Source organism: Nicotiana tabacum, chromosome 24 (assembly GCF_000715075.1).
Source record: "Nicotiana tabacum cultivar K326 chromosome 24, ASM71507v2, whole genome shotgun sequence".
Taxonomy (NCBI): domain Eukaryota; kingdom Viridiplantae; phylum Streptophyta; class Magnoliopsida; order Solanales; family Solanaceae; genus Nicotiana; species Nicotiana tabacum.
This window is the reverse complement of record NC_134103.1, coordinates 72,752,603-72,767,455: the sequence shown is the minus strand read 5'-3', so window position 1 is coordinate 72,767,455 and position 14,853 is coordinate 72,752,603. Positions and strand designations below refer to the sequence as shown.

The following is a 14,853-nucleotide window of genomic DNA, read 5'->3' as shown; positions in this document are numbered from 1 at the left end:
GAATCCAACTTAAATATGAGCTCAACAGCAACTCATAACATCTGATCTGGAAAAGTTGGTTAAGTAGGAGCAACTGTTGGTAACTTAGAATGATTCCGTTAATGATGGAGAAATTCAAAAATAGTCAAATTTACAAGTGGTAATTGAAAAATAATCACAGTTTTAAAAGTAATCGAAATTTAGCCACTTTTCATATAAAGATAAATTTGAACGAAAACACTGTTCAAAATTCGGGAAAAAATCCAGCATAATATACTGAAGTTCTAGTATAATATACTGGAACTCCAATATATTATACTGGAGTTCCAGTATAATATATCGGTCCACCAGAATATGCTCGAAGTTCATACACAGGTGCTCCAATCTCCAGTATATTATGCTGGAACTTTGCGCGTGTTGGAAAATATGCTGGAAGTTCATACATAGGTGCATCAATCTCCAGTATATTATGTTGGACCAGTCCGTGTTGCAGCAAAATAGTGACTATTTTTCAATGACTTTACAAACGCTGGCTATTTTTTAATTACCAATCCGAAAACTGGCTAGCCCGTGCTATTTTTACGTTAATTATGGATGCCTAATCCTTGCGGACTATTTATTAAAATAAAAAGGAAAAAGAATAAAGAAAGTCAAACAATTAGCCATTTCCTTGTGATTGATTATTAAGTCATGTGGAAGTTGTTACTCCTGCTAATGATGTTCGACAATATTCTGCAAGAGAAGTTTTTGAAGTAGGTACAGAAATGGCTGTGATTCCACCCACCCTATCCCACATCCCTAAATCACCACATTATTTTTAACAACTCTTTTTCAATCCTTCTCATTTTCTTCTTGTTTCTTTTGTCAATTTCATTTCATGTCAAAGGATTTCATTCTGTAACTACAACAACAAACCCAGCTTAATTCCAAACGTGGGTTTTGGGAAGGGTAGTGTGTACGCAGCCTTACCCCTACCCTATGAAGGTAGAAAGATTGTTTCCGATAAACCCTCACTAACAAGCAACAACAGCAGTAATATATTAAGGTAATGAAAGCGAGCGGCATAACAAGTAATAAAGAACTAAGAGATTTCATTCTGTAAAGGAAGAACAAAGACAGGAAAGAACTAAAGAAAGTTTTCTTTCCGTGTACAGAAAATTATCTACAACGGTAAAATTATCTTGTGTCACCTATAGGTCATGGGTTCGAGCCGTGAAAGCAGCCACTAATGTTTGCATTAGGCTAGACTGTCTACATCACACCCCTTGGAGTGTGTCTCTTCCCCAGACCCTACGTGAATGCAGGATGCTTTGTGCACCGGGCAATTCATTCATTCAATTTCATATTGAATCGAAAATAAAAGAACTTTGTATAACGTAAAACATAACATCTCAAACTTGATTTCTCTCATCTAACTACATCTCTAAACATATCTCATTTACAAATTTAATGGAATGAAGAAACTCTATCCAGATGCAAGCAAGATAATTCTTTTACTAGTAACTATTAGCTAAAAAATGGCTCCTTTTTCTACAGCAAAACAAAACTCATCTTTAGTAGTCAGTACCTCCGAACTTGTCAAATGTCATTCTTCAAACACGGACCAGCTTGATGGCAAGAAGCTTGTGCTTGTAAAGCCAGTGTTCTCAGATATTATACTGCGCCTTAGCTGCCGTGCAAAAAAGGAACTTCACATCACCTAGGGGACAGACGAAGTCGTGGTTCTTTTACTAACATTCAAGATTTACTTCTTTCTTTCGCTAGAATATGGAGTTGGCTGTTCCTTTGAGACAATCTAAAAGTACATGTTCATTGATTAGAAATTGGACCTAGAACATTACTTAATTATGGACATAATAAAAAGAAGTTGATGCACATTACTTGCTCATCATCTGCAGTATCCGTTATTGCTGTCTTCAGTCTTTTGCTCCTTGAGTTTTCCTCGAAATCTTCATCCGCAAAATTCTGACCCGAACCTTCTGCAAAAAAATTTAAAATTTCAGCGACAAAGAAACTAACAGAAGTATAATTCACATGAGCTATCAGACATATCATTACCCTGGATTTCCTGAACCCAGGGAATCAAGCGTTAAACAAGTTTTTAGAACTCTACTACCCTCCCCCAAGAAAGAAGCACACTCACCACCACCAACCACCAATACACACACACACACACACACACACATATATATATATACACACACACGTGTGTCTGTGTGTGTATATATATGTAATACGAGCAATGCTGCACCCAGAAAAGAAAAACCTAAGAGAAGTATTTGAAGAAGTAATATAGCTGAGACCGACAGCAATAAATTCCATATTTGAGGCATTTGCTTCTCACCATCAGATTTGCTGGTTATTTCTCCAAACATGCCTTGTATTACCCAAAGAAGGAACATAAAAGAAAAAGAAACAATACAAACAATTAACACTGGCTCCAAGACAGCTGATATTTTCCCAGTTCTATCCTAATAGAAATGGTAATAGAACTGGTGTCTGCAAACGGACAACAGAATATGGAGAGTAACTGCAGAACTTGAACAGATATACTTTAAACAGTTATTCCATGCAGTTATGAGGACTCAGCTGCGAGTTAGTAGCCCCTTTCTTTTCAAAGTGTTTATACACCAATCCTTTTTTCCTTCATTAATCTATGTTTCCAAATAAATTTACTCATCCTAACCTTTCACAAGGTTGAAAGAAAGACGGGGCATTACTACAAGGATCAAACTGAATCAACAATATGCAAATGTCAAACTTAAATAGGTCCTTTGTTAGTCCTTAACCAGACAAGGCAAAGGACAACTTAGAAGGTTTTTGCAGTTGTGAAACCTCCACATTTCAAGACTTGACCAAGTTCAAGCAAAAAATGCTCCAAAGCTTCCAAGAAAAAACAAGACAAAAATCAGAAACATCCACTGAAACATGGAGAAACGATACTAAGGCAGCCAAAGCATCTGTGATATATTCATCCATCCACTCTGGCACCGTTCCTCAAACTCCTCTAAGTAAGAAATACCAATTGGAAAGCTTAACTTAAACGTAAATGGAACTAGTTAGTTGTAATCCTAAAGGAAAATGTCCCCTGCCAGAGTCATCTTAACAAACTGATTATCACACTGATTAAATAACTTGTAAAACCAAACATTGTTGAAGATGATTCAAGTATTTAAGTAGCAGGTCAATGCATGTTCCAACTCCACCAATCTTGACCACATGCAGACAAAATATATACTTATCAAAGGAACAGTATATCACATGACTAATGCAGTTGCCTTACGTGAGCATACAAGGAACCAGGTTAGATGTTAATGATCACTAAATGAATGCAAAACCACCCTAAATAATGCCTGCATGAATGCTCATATATGCTTTAATTCCACTAAAATACCTGTGGTACAGAAGAAGCAAAACTGAGAGAGAAGTACAACAGGAGGAAAATATTACACTAGTTTGGCATAAACAATATGCTAAAACAACTAAAACCTTTAACTCCTGAAGTAAGAAGAATCTGCACATAGATGTTATAAGTGCTTACCAGCAATTCTGCTAACTGGTTTCTGAAGTTCTGCAGGGATGGGAAAGAGCAGGTCTGATCTTTCTCTACGTACATGAGATGAAGTCCTCTTATCTCTTCTTTGATTTTCCTCAGTAGGGAGTCTAGGACATAATTGGAGGTCCGTAACGTGATGGTACTCATCACCCTTCCTGACAAACAGCTCAGGTTGGTCGCTCTCAATATTGATCTTCCAACACCCATCTCGCCGAGCAGTAAACTGGAAGAGAAAAAAGAAACTCTCAAGCAAGATTCTTTTTGGGGGAGTTGTGGAGTGGGTATATGGTGGAGCGAGGTTCAGGTTCTTCAAGCATAGCAGCTAAATGATAGTATATCTTATAGCTCCAGAAACAGAGAATTGTAACTATCGTTGATTTTCTGACCTGCTTAGAAGCTTTATCACTGGGAGCAGACAGCTTTCGAGACAAATTTCTGCAACTCCTGTTCAGCTCCACACGACCAGCACGCAAGACTGTTGATCTGTGCAACTTCTCAACAAATGATGCTTCAAGACAATCAAGAAATGTATTGTGCTTCTCATTTGTCCATCCCATGAACTCATCCTGAAGTCAAAATGTGAAACATGCAAATCTGTGAATTTTCTAACTTTTTTAACAGGTTGGTGAAAGAGAAACATGTCAAAATTTCAACTGCAGCTTTCTATCAGCTTGGTTCCCATATCATTGATTATTCCCATTCATTTATTTACACCTACACTTTTTCCATGAAACAGATCATCTGTATAAGGTGCTATATAGTTTAGCCATGGTAGGCATGATATCCTAGAATTTTCCTTAACTGGTGCAGTCGTTCTTGGATTAATTTAGCAGATAACTGGAGATATTTGAAAATTTGATCTTCAGGAAGGTTAAGGACACATTCTCTAATCACGGGCAGCCCCGATGTTACTATGATCATGAGGGAGTGGCAAATGAAGAAGCTTTGACAAGTCAATTCAGGTGGACATGAGAGAATCAAGCACATAGAAATAAATTAAGAGGACAACAAACAAAACAAACAAAAAAATGCACAGGGTAAAAGGGTAGCTCGTACTTTAATGCGTCCACAAGCAAATTTTGCATTAGAATTTTCCCTAAGTCTTGAGGATCTGGATTTTTGGTGAATAAATCAGGTAGTATGTGAATTTGATCAAATGCTGGATTCCCAGGATCCCCTGCAATTCCTGAAGAATTCGGGTCCAGCGTTTTTGTAAATTTTTTGAGGCACCTTCTGGTTGCTATGATAGATATAAACTTTCACTTTAGTTATCAGAATACTTGGCTATATTTTGTTATTATTGAATAATGACTCATAGCATTTAAGAAGAGTGTGTTCTAAAAGTGACAATGTAATAAATGATATTCTGCAGCTTTGACTTGTAAAATATGATTATCTACTACTTAAAATGAGTGATTCAACACATATCAGTGCTAATTACAAAAGGCGATTTTGCCAAGATATGTCAATTCTATACTAAAGATACACCAAAAACACCACAAAACCATTTTAAATTTAATATGAAGTAATCAACAGCCAGCCTTCCATTGATTAGTTTGAATACCTGAAAACCTAATAAAAAATGTGAAAGTCTCTCGTGTGTCAGGTAATGCACAAAGGAAAATCTTTTCTTTTCTTTTCTTTTTTTAACAACCATGGTATCCTGGCCAGCTTGCGCGCACCTCGACTAATTTCATGAGATACCTGTTACCTCCCACCAGCAATGGATATCAGGTAACTCTATCCACCAAGGCTTGGATAGATGGGAAGAAACCGCTTAGTGTTTTTTATCTCCGCTGGGATTTGAACCTGAGTCCTCAGATTCTCAACCCACTTCATTGACCACTAAGCCACACCCTTGGGTGCAAAATCTTTTCTTGAGAAGTAGCAAATGGCTAATCATGAGAGGAAGATTAAATTCATCGATAATCCTCTACTTCCTCCTAGTTCAGTTTCAATTTGCTCGTTTTGCAAACAAAAGTTCCTGGTCATATGAGTTAACCCCCCGACACCAAAGAAAGAGAGGGATAAAAAAGGAGAAGAATAACACACGCAGGCGGCAGGCACACTAGTACAACAGGATGATTGATGTTTGTTACAACTCCACTGCGGCTTCACAGCTACAGAAGTTGTGTGAGCAAAATTTGCAGATTGTGCCTCTGTGGTATTTGAAAGGTGACATATATTTACAGAGAAAGAAGTCTATTTTTTTTCTAACCAAATTCAATAATGAGGAGCACTCTTCTTTTCCAATTATAAAACACTTTACACCTTTTTTGGGATAGTCCAGTCATTTCATCGTACAACAAATCACACTTACACCAATGCAAGATGTTTTATTAAAACGATCAGAAGCAGAGATTAATTAAGCATAACACACACCACATATAGAACTGTCAATACGATCTCTAAAAAAGTGAATGGTTGAGAGTAGAATAGTCTTTACAGTGCAGTTAGTTGATTAGCTAAAGTCGGTAGTTATTTAATACTTAAGCTAGCATGGTTATTTGGTTAACTGGAGGTTGTAATGACTGTATAAAAAGGACCAAATGTGGTGTACTTTCAGACAACATTCAATGAAGATATTTTCTACTTCTCCAATTCACTCACATCTCTCCTGCTAGCACCCTCTCTGCGTTTCTCTTAAGCTGGGATCTCCGAAGTTAACAATGGACTTGTTTGATTTCTTCATCCAGTTCTACTAAGTATGCAACAAATATCCTTCTTATATCCTGTCTAGGTTTTGTTCTGGCTATAATAGCACACGAACTACAATGAATGCAGATGGTCACCAGCATAAATTTTCTCTTATAGTAAAACTATGGAACTAACAAATAATTAAATCAAGTATCTAGGTTACTTGAGTTTAATCAATGTCAGCCACTTTTTCAGCAAATTGTGTTACAGACACATCATAAAATCTCAAAAACTGAGAAAAAATACCGATATTGAATTAACTAATTAAAAAACTAAACAAATAACTACCTGAGTACACAAAGATACAAGAACATCCAATCAACTACGTAACTTTTTCAGCAATATGTGTTACAGCTGCATCACATAATCATCGAAATTGGAAGAAAAATTTAGTCAAATAGCTAAATACAGAAAAACTGAAAGATAATAGAAAATTTATCAGGAAGAAGTGAAAAATATAATTAACCGTGGTTGCATTTCTTCTCTGAAGCAAATCATTTTTCGTAAAATTCTCAAAATCTAAGCAAAAATACCTTTCTGATTTACAAAAATAAACACGAAAAGATAATCAACCAGGTGATCTTTTAGCAAATTGTGTTACAGCTGTTCACTAAAATAAAAACGAAGAAAGTAGTTTTATTATTTGTTGCAAATATATATATATATATATATATATATATATATATATATATATATATATATATATATATATATATATATATATATATAAGACACATCAAATTACAAGGAGAAAAAGTGGAAATAATATAATTACCGTGGTTGCATTTCCACTGTGAAGCAAATCATCTTTGGAATTCTCAACAGTCGGAGAAGAACACTCGGAATTCGACCGAGTCAACTCAGCAGTGCAACTCTCCGGCAGATTTTCCGACGAAAGCGGCGAATCCCTCCGGTAAATTTCCTCCATTTCTGGTCTCTGAAGAATGTAAGATCTCAAAAAATAAGAGGAAATAAAAAATATCTGAGTCTGAAGTTTGGGGTGAAGGGGTTAGGGACGTCTGATAAAGCGGGGTGTGTTACGGTGGCGGGGCCCACGAATTCCTACGTGGCGACGCTTTTCCTCGTGTAATAACATGGCCCGTCGCCACGTCAGCGAGAATGATAATATCTTCGGCCAATACCAGCCAGATATTTTTGGTGTTCTTGCAATGTAAGGGTGGGTCCCTTTGCACTTTAACACTTTTTTATTTCTTTTTCGAAATTTTACACTTTTTATTCACTCCATCTAATATTAGAGCTGAAAAATATTTATTTGCACAGGATGTTGGTCCCAAACGAATGAATGCGAAATATATAGTTAGCACTTAATTACGGTAAAGTAATATTTATTTATTGTTTAAATATAATAAATATTTGATTTCATTAAAATATCAATTACAAATGAGTCCTCCTCTCTTATATATAAATTCAAAGTGATATTAGTTTGATAAGTATGATGATAATATTAGAAAACTAAACTTAAGAAAGATAATTTTATGTTGTATTTTGTAAAAGTCATAACGAAAATGGTTGTTATTAGTCGCTTTGGTAGAAATATTTTGAAATGTCTCCAAATGAAAAAAGTATCAGATGAGTTGAAGTGAGGGAGTATGTATCTCCTTTTTCCTTATTTATTGTTTTTATTCTTTTCTACCTTCGAGTGAATATGTAAAGTATCTATCGGAGTCAAAAGATTGGAAATGAAATTGAGGAATACCTTTTTAAAACTTCCAAATGAAGAACAAACAAAAAAAATGAAACTCAAATAAAGAACGATTAAGATGAACAAATATCTAGTGAGATATTTTAGTTGTCTCTTGTCATGTCTAATGGTCCAATAATATAATCGGTAGCCCAAGTGAATCATGAAAATAAAGAGATATTAATCAAGATTTCCAATTTTCAATAAATCATAGGCTCTATACACAAATAACACCTCCCAACTTATACGATTTGCAAAGTCGACCCCTCTTTTCACAACTAAACATCTCCACATGGTGAAAGTGCACAACAATAAACACATCTTGAAGGGGAAACACAAGCAATTTGAATTGATATTTAAGCTTCAGTTTAAGCTATTTTTTGGATATAAGTCTCTGTGATTTAACATTATTTGCTCTGAAGTCTGAACCAAAGGTGTTTGAAAAATTGCACTAAGATATCTTCTGCTACATCCGGGAGCGGCTCAATCACATTTGTGGCCTAAAGACAAAAATTAATCGGAGGCCTAAATTTTTAAAAGAATGATATGATAAATTTTTTTTTAAAGTTTATTTTTCTACCTTTTTATGATGCAAAGTTGTTAATAAATTTTCTATAATTGATTCCTCTAATAATTCCTTTTCAAATTAGAGTATAATAAATTTATTTAATCTTTCTTGAGACGTTGTTGATCTTAGGTAAGATTTTATCAATTATAATTTTGAATTTTTTTTAGGCAACTGTTGTAAAAAATTCTACTTTTGTACTAAAAGTACTAAATATTTTTCTTATATACTTATAAATCCAATATTTCTAAAAAATGGGGCCCTCCAAATTTGAGGCAGAAGACACCTTAGAGCCTGCCCCGGATACATCTACCTGTAAGATATTTTTAGTGCTAGCTGTATTATGGAAGTTAGACTATAAGATAATAGCAATAGGAGAATATAATAAAGTGACCAAAGTGAAAAGTGAGCAATTTCAATAATAGTGCTTACTGAAATATCCTGTTGTCATCGTCAAAGATTAAAAAATGATTCAATTACATTGTCGTGGATAATACTATAGATTATCACAGATTCACAATTACTTGAACCGGGTTTGGGTTCCATAGGGAAGATATTATTTTTATCCTTGTGAGAGACTCAGAGTAAGCAATAAAAAATCAAAACTGATAATCTTTTATAGTGATTTTATTTGGTGTCGAAACCAGAAAATTCAATAAAGTTGTTTAAATTTTAAACACTCTTTGTCAGTGGGCTATGCAAGAATATTCAAAATCTATTTTTAATCAATAACAAATAATATTTTATATTATACGTAGTATAATTTTTCGGCAAAGGCTGGTAAGTTGACCAACATAGCTTCGCCCGTGCTTTTATCATATTGTATGTATTATTATAGCATGTATTCCTTCATCCAAATTCGAGTGACAGTTTGGCTTACCGAAAGTTAATTTAGTTGGAGTCAAATCAGACTAGATTAATTTAATGTTTAAATTTAATTTATATGTTCAACATTTACACAAAAGCACTATGAGATACATTTTTCCTTGTATCAAAATTGATGGTGAATATATCTTAAAATTTTGTTTAAAGTCCATTTATTTTGGATACGCGAAAGGGAAAGTGACACATTTTGGGACAAATAAGTTCAACGCGTTTGGACATAAGAATTGTAAAATTTCGGGAAAAAGTCAAAAAAAATATAAGTGAAAATGATATTTGAAAGTAAAAATTATGTTTGGACATGAATACAATTTTAGATTGTTTTTGAATTTTTATGAGTGATTTGAAGTGAAAATTTTGAAAAATATCCTTATGGAATTTTTTTAATTTTTGAAAAATTTCGAAATTCATGTTAAGTGAAAATTAAAGATTTTATGGCTTAACGCTGATTTCGGAAAAAAGTACTTTTTTTTAAAGGTGAAAATTTTTGTATGGCCAAAGGGCCCCTAAATATTTATCTTGAAAAGAGATTGACTATTTTAGATCTGATTCTAAAATGGACAAAATAAGTAATTGAAACATAGAGATATTTACAGTCATTAAAACGCTAGAGATTAAATACAAAAGAAAACGAGAAAGCAAAAATAAAATGCTAGCATATGCCATTGCGATAGATTGAATCATAGTATTGAATATTAAGTAGAACTTAGAACGAACATGTCAATGTTATTATATACCAAGAATAATAGTAATATCCACCACTTGCAAAAAGTGCAAAAAAATAAATGGTTACACTTAAATCTCTAAAAGTGCAGAAAATAAATGCTTACAATATATTAGTACCTAGTTGATTTTTGGAAGTAAAGAGATTGCTTTTTCCGTAAGTAAGAGAAAGGAACAAATAAGTGGTGTTTCAAATTTTGAAAATTTTGTTTTAAAAAATATTTTTTTACGTAAAAAAAAATCTGCTGAAAATTTTCTTCGAATTTTTGAAGACGCCTTTTAAGATGATGATGATTGCCGTACTGAACAAGCCACAACTTGTGCCCACTGTCTCAATCTCGTCTTCACCATCTCCGGATCCTCACCTGTAATTCATTAAAAAAACACGAATTTAAGTTTTAAAAGAAAAACAATTTTCGGCTTGTGAAGAAACAAGAAAATTCTAGAAGTTTCTATTTACCTGGATCAACAATAGAGCTTGAGCTTCCAACAAACGACGCCGTATCAAAATCTGAAGCTACAGTAGACGATGAAGAAGATCTAGATAATGTATAACCGTACTGCTTATTCACAGCTTGATATAGCTCCAAAGCAGGAAAGGTTTCGGTGAGTTTCGGATCCAAATCAGGCGAATCGAACCCGAAACCTAAGTCAAAGCAAGCACGAAGCTCTTCGAGGTCGTCGTCGGTGACGCTCTTCGATCGGCGACGGTCGGCGAGCTTCGAGCGGTAATTTCCTTTTCGCTTGAGCCAGGCTTCTTCTCGAAGCATATCGGGAGACCATGATTTCTGCTTGAATAGCGGCGGTAGAGCTTCCCGTTCCGACATGACGTCTGCAGAAAATTACACGCGCCGCCGCTATGGAATGAAAAGCTTGATTGAGATTTTATATAAGCGCAATTTAACTATGGAATTTCATTAGTCGGCGGGAGTGGGATACTACTGGGCTGGACTGAGTTGGATATTTGTTAGATCTTACGAGGATTTCGTATATTCGAATCATATTGGGTTGGCCTGGAGAGCGCTTTATTGGGCCCATGTTTCAGTACGCTTTTTATTGTGGTCCACGTCATCAGGGGTCATAGCAAAAGATTTTAGTTTTGAATAATTAATCTAAATAGTTGTCGATTATTTTAAAATATATATATATATATATATATATATATATATATACATAACATATATAATATATAATTAGTGTATAACATATGTATAGATAGAAAAAGTAAAAAGAAAAATATAATTGGGCCCTAATTATGATGACTAGGAGATTGTCGTGCATTGACGGCCAATACAATAAATGGTCTTTCATCTCGGGACTGTTTTTCTATGTATACGACGTCTTCCTCGGCTGTAATTCAATGATATAGAACAATATTACCGTTCACATGCAGGGGCGGAGCTACAATAGTGGGTGTGGGTTCGGACGAACGCAGTAACTTTTTTCGCAATTATGTATTTGTATTGAAATATTTATTAAATCTATATAAATATATACTGCCGAACCCAGTAACAAAAGGGGTCTTGGTTCAACGGTAAGGGTTGTGGGTTCGCTGGGAAAGATGGGGGTTCGATTTCTGCTGAAAACAGTATTTTATTTTAAAATTAGAACCCACACACTTCAAATCCTAGCTCCGCCTCTGTTCACATGAGTCACTTGAGCTACGTTGTGTCTTAGAAAGAGCACTAAATGATCGAACTAGACAAAATAGTTCATTTAAGATGAACTTTTTGAATACTTGGACCTAAATAAAGCAAGATGGAGATGTAAATAATTCATACTCCTATAAAGTAATTAACTCAACTAATTTGTGAGTGTGGTATAATTTATCAACGGAAAAGGGTCAGAAATGTCATTAACGTATTAGAAATGGTTCAATAATGCTCTCCTTCCACCTATGAGTTTAAATTTGTCCTTAATGTTATTTTTAGGCTTAAAAATGTCCCTCTCTTAACAAAAAGATGACACGACGTTGATGGACATTTTAACATTAAGGGCAAATTTGAACTCATAGGTGGAAGGAGGGCATTTTTGAGCCATTTCTAATACGTTCAGGGCATTTCTGACCCTTTTTCGTTTTAATTAAACATGTAGCATTTATTTAGTATGGAAAAAAGTAAATTTATTTTTACTAAAAAATGAAAAAAAGAAAACGAAAATATTTCAGTTTTGATGTACTAACTCATTAGAAGAACTAAAATATATATAAAAAATGAACTCATAAAGCATATGGACAAACAAGGTCGGAAGAAGAAGAAGAAATATTTTTTTTCAGCTTTTACAAAAATATTGCTTTAGAAAATTGCTTTTCAATTTTTTTTTTCAGTTTTTACAAAAATATTGTTTTAGAAAATATATTTTCAGCTTTTTTAAAAGTAGCTTTTTTGTAAAAACTGGAAAAAAAATATTTTTATTTTTTTCAATTTTTAGTAAAAGAAATTCACTTTTTTCCAGACTAAATAAATGCTACATGTTTAATTAAAACGGAAAAGGGTCAGAGATGCCCTTAACGTATTAGAAATGGTTCAAAAATGCCCTCCTTCCACCTATGAGTTCAAATTTGCCCTTAATGTTAAAATGTCCATTAATGCCATGTCATCTTTCCGTTAAGAGAGGGTCATTTTAAGCCTAAAAATAACATTAAGGACAAATTTGAACTTATAGGTGGAAGGAGGGCATTTTTGAACCATTTCTAATACGTTAAGGTTATTTTTGACCTTTTTCCGATTTATCAACGGTAGAACCTATGCACCACACATTGAAACGCCAGTCCAAACGTGGTTCTCTCGATCACTCAAGGATAATAACCCAAATGCCTCCGAGAGTAATAGCTTGTTTGGTCGAGTTTCAAAAATTAACTTATTTTGAGAAGTATTTTTTTTTAAAATAATTTTCTTAAAAGTACTTTTGGTGAGAAACAGTTTGTGTTTGGCTAATTAATTTGAAAAATACTTCTGAGCAGCAATTAGTATTTCACCAAATTTTAAAAAGTGCTTCTAAGTGTATTTTTTTTAAATGCTTTTCAAAAAAGTGCTTTTAGGGAGAGTTATAATTTTCTGTTTTTCCAAAACTGCTTCTGCTTCAACTCAAAAATATTTTTTCTTCTTCAAAAAGTTTGGCTAAACACTTCAACTTTTAAAAAAAAAATACTTTTTTTAAAGAAAAAAGGTGTTGCTGGATTTGGAAACGCTTGGCCAAACAGGCTATAAGCCTAACTGTTTTAGCAGAGAGGCTAGAAAGAAAATGCATCTTGTCTCATAAATCGCAAAAGAATTGGGCCAGATGGAATTTACGATGTGAATTGTAATTACACCTAATAAGTCATAATCTGATTGTATAAATAAATGTCTTTTATACCGTAGAACTCAGGGCGGCTCAACATATTCGGTGGCTTAAAGCGAAATCTAAAAACGAGACCTTCAATTTTATTTTATTTTTTAAACGGCTATGATCTTATTTGTTTCTAGGGATGCAATTGTTTGAATCATTTATTTATACATTCGTGGTTTTGTTGAGTACCTATATCAAATTTCTTAGTAATCGTTTTCTTAGACTTTATCATCTAACTCATCTAGATTAGTAACTTGTTCGTTTGCATCGTAGACGCATAATACTTAAATATTTTAGGAGTACTTATAAAATTTTCTTTCACTTCATTATATACCAAACTTTCAGTTGTGAAGACAGTGAAGTGAATGATTCTTTCTTTTTTTTTTTCTTTTCTTTTTAACATAATTTGGATGAAAGGAGAGTGGAATTCAAAAAAGGAGAGAGTAATGAGTCGGCAGAGAGAGAAGAACAGTAATGAACTTTAATTTAAAGGCACTGGCCAACAGCGTCAAGTTTTCTCACCCAAATACAATGAAACCAATCACTCCTCTTTTCCTTAGCACACAAAAACAAATTAAACAACAACAATAATGCCAAAAAAAAAAAAAAAAAAAATGGTGGGTGGTGGTGGGTAGGGGGAGCCTCAGAAGGGATAGCAAAAGTGCCATGTTCTCCCTTTGGGAGTTGATAAGATTTTTTATTATATCTTTGAATAGAGTGATAGATACGTCAACAATTTAATAGTGTACGTTTTTTTTTATAAGAGGGGATGTAGAGGTTTGCTATCTCTACCTATACCTGTACCTGTTTCTCAACCACTTAAACTCCAAAGAAGTTTTCTAGATTATGTTCTTGCCGCGGATCTATTGTCTTTTAAGTCAGGTTCTTCCGGAAATAATCTTTTTATTTTTTTGGGGTTGGGGTAAGGTCTGCGTATATTCTACTCTCCTCAAATCCCATTAATGAGATTTTACTGAGTTATTGTTGTTGTATCAAAATCTGGCTGCATCTATACATCAGCACAGAACGAATTCAAGATTTTAATTTGATTGATTAATCTAAGATTCTTTATATGTAATTTTTTTAAAATAAAATTATGAGTTTAAATTTAATATTTATTAAAATTTTAGTGAATTGTATTTTATGCTTGGCGTCGAACCAACTAAATCCGTCCGTAATCGTCACTGTATGACTATTGCTAGCCATGCACAAATATGGCAATTGTCGGTTTGATTCTTTCCACAGTAACATTATATCTCCAATGAAAATGGGCGGCCATATTCTCTATGTTTTGATTTTGTGACATAGTACACTATTATATATCTACTATCAACATGATAAGGTTAGATCAACTTTTGGTTTATTCTACTGAATTTCATCCAAGTTATATTTACGTATAATTAGTTCAAGTTAACCATT

The 14,853-nt window shown here is 33.8% G+C and overlaps 2 protein-coding genes across 3 annotated transcripts; both read right to left on the bottom strand.

The window, feature by feature from the left end:
* Positions 1-1,356: 1,356 nt before the first annotated feature.
* LOC107767350 (cold-regulated protein 28-like) lies at positions 1,357-7,231 on the bottom strand. Of its 2 annotated transcripts, none has more exons than XM_016586323.2 (5): positions 7,008-7,231; positions 3,922-4,101; positions 3,521-3,758; positions 1,861-1,958; positions 1,357-1,774 (listed from the first exon to the last, which is right to left on the bottom strand). In XM_016586323.2, exons 1-5 carry the CDS (start codon positions 7,158-7,160, stop codon positions 1,724-1,726), a joined length of 720 nt encoding a protein of 239 aa, XP_016441809.1. In that variant the 5' UTR covers positions 7,161-7,231; the 3' UTR covers positions 1,357-1,723. The 2 variants fall into 2 exon arrangements, with proteins under 2 accessions (XP_016441809.1, XP_016441810.1); XM_016586324.2 differs by having other exon boundaries at positions 1,861-1,955.
* A 2,893-nt stretch (positions 7,232-10,124) lies between these two features.
* Positions 10,125-11,072, bottom strand: LOC107767357 (uncharacterized). The gene is made up of 2 exons (XM_016586333.2): positions 10,565-11,072; positions 10,125-10,469 (listed from the first exon to the last, which is right to left on the bottom strand). The coding sequence occupies exons 1-2, from the start codon at positions 10,929-10,931 to the stop codon at positions 10,384-10,386; spliced, it is 453 nt and encodes a 150-aa protein (XP_016441819.1). The 5' UTR covers positions 10,932-11,072; the 3' UTR covers positions 10,125-10,383.
* Between the last annotated feature and the right edge of the window lie 3,781 nt (positions 11,073-14,853).

Coding starts and splice junctions, on each gene's coding strand:
- LOC107767357 (XM_016586333.2), bottom strand. CDS start 10,931: ATGTCGGAACGGGAAGCTCTACCGCCGCTATTCAAGCAGAAATCATGG. Junction 10,470..10,564: donor AAGCTCTATTGTTGATCCAG/GTAAATAGAAAC, acceptor AATGAATTACAG/GTGAGGATCCGGAGATGGTG.
- LOC107767350 (XM_016586323.2), bottom strand. CDS start 7,160: ATGGAGGAAATTTACCGGAGGGATTCGCCGCTTTCGTCGGAAAATCTG. Junction 4,102..7,007: donor ACAGTGGAAATGCAACCACG/GTAATTATATTA, acceptor TTTTGACTTCAG/GATGAGTTCATGGGATGGAC. Junction 3,759..3,921: donor GTGATAAAGCTTCTAAGCAG/GTCAGAAAATCA, acceptor TTTCTCTTCCAG/TTTACTGCTCGGCGAGATGG.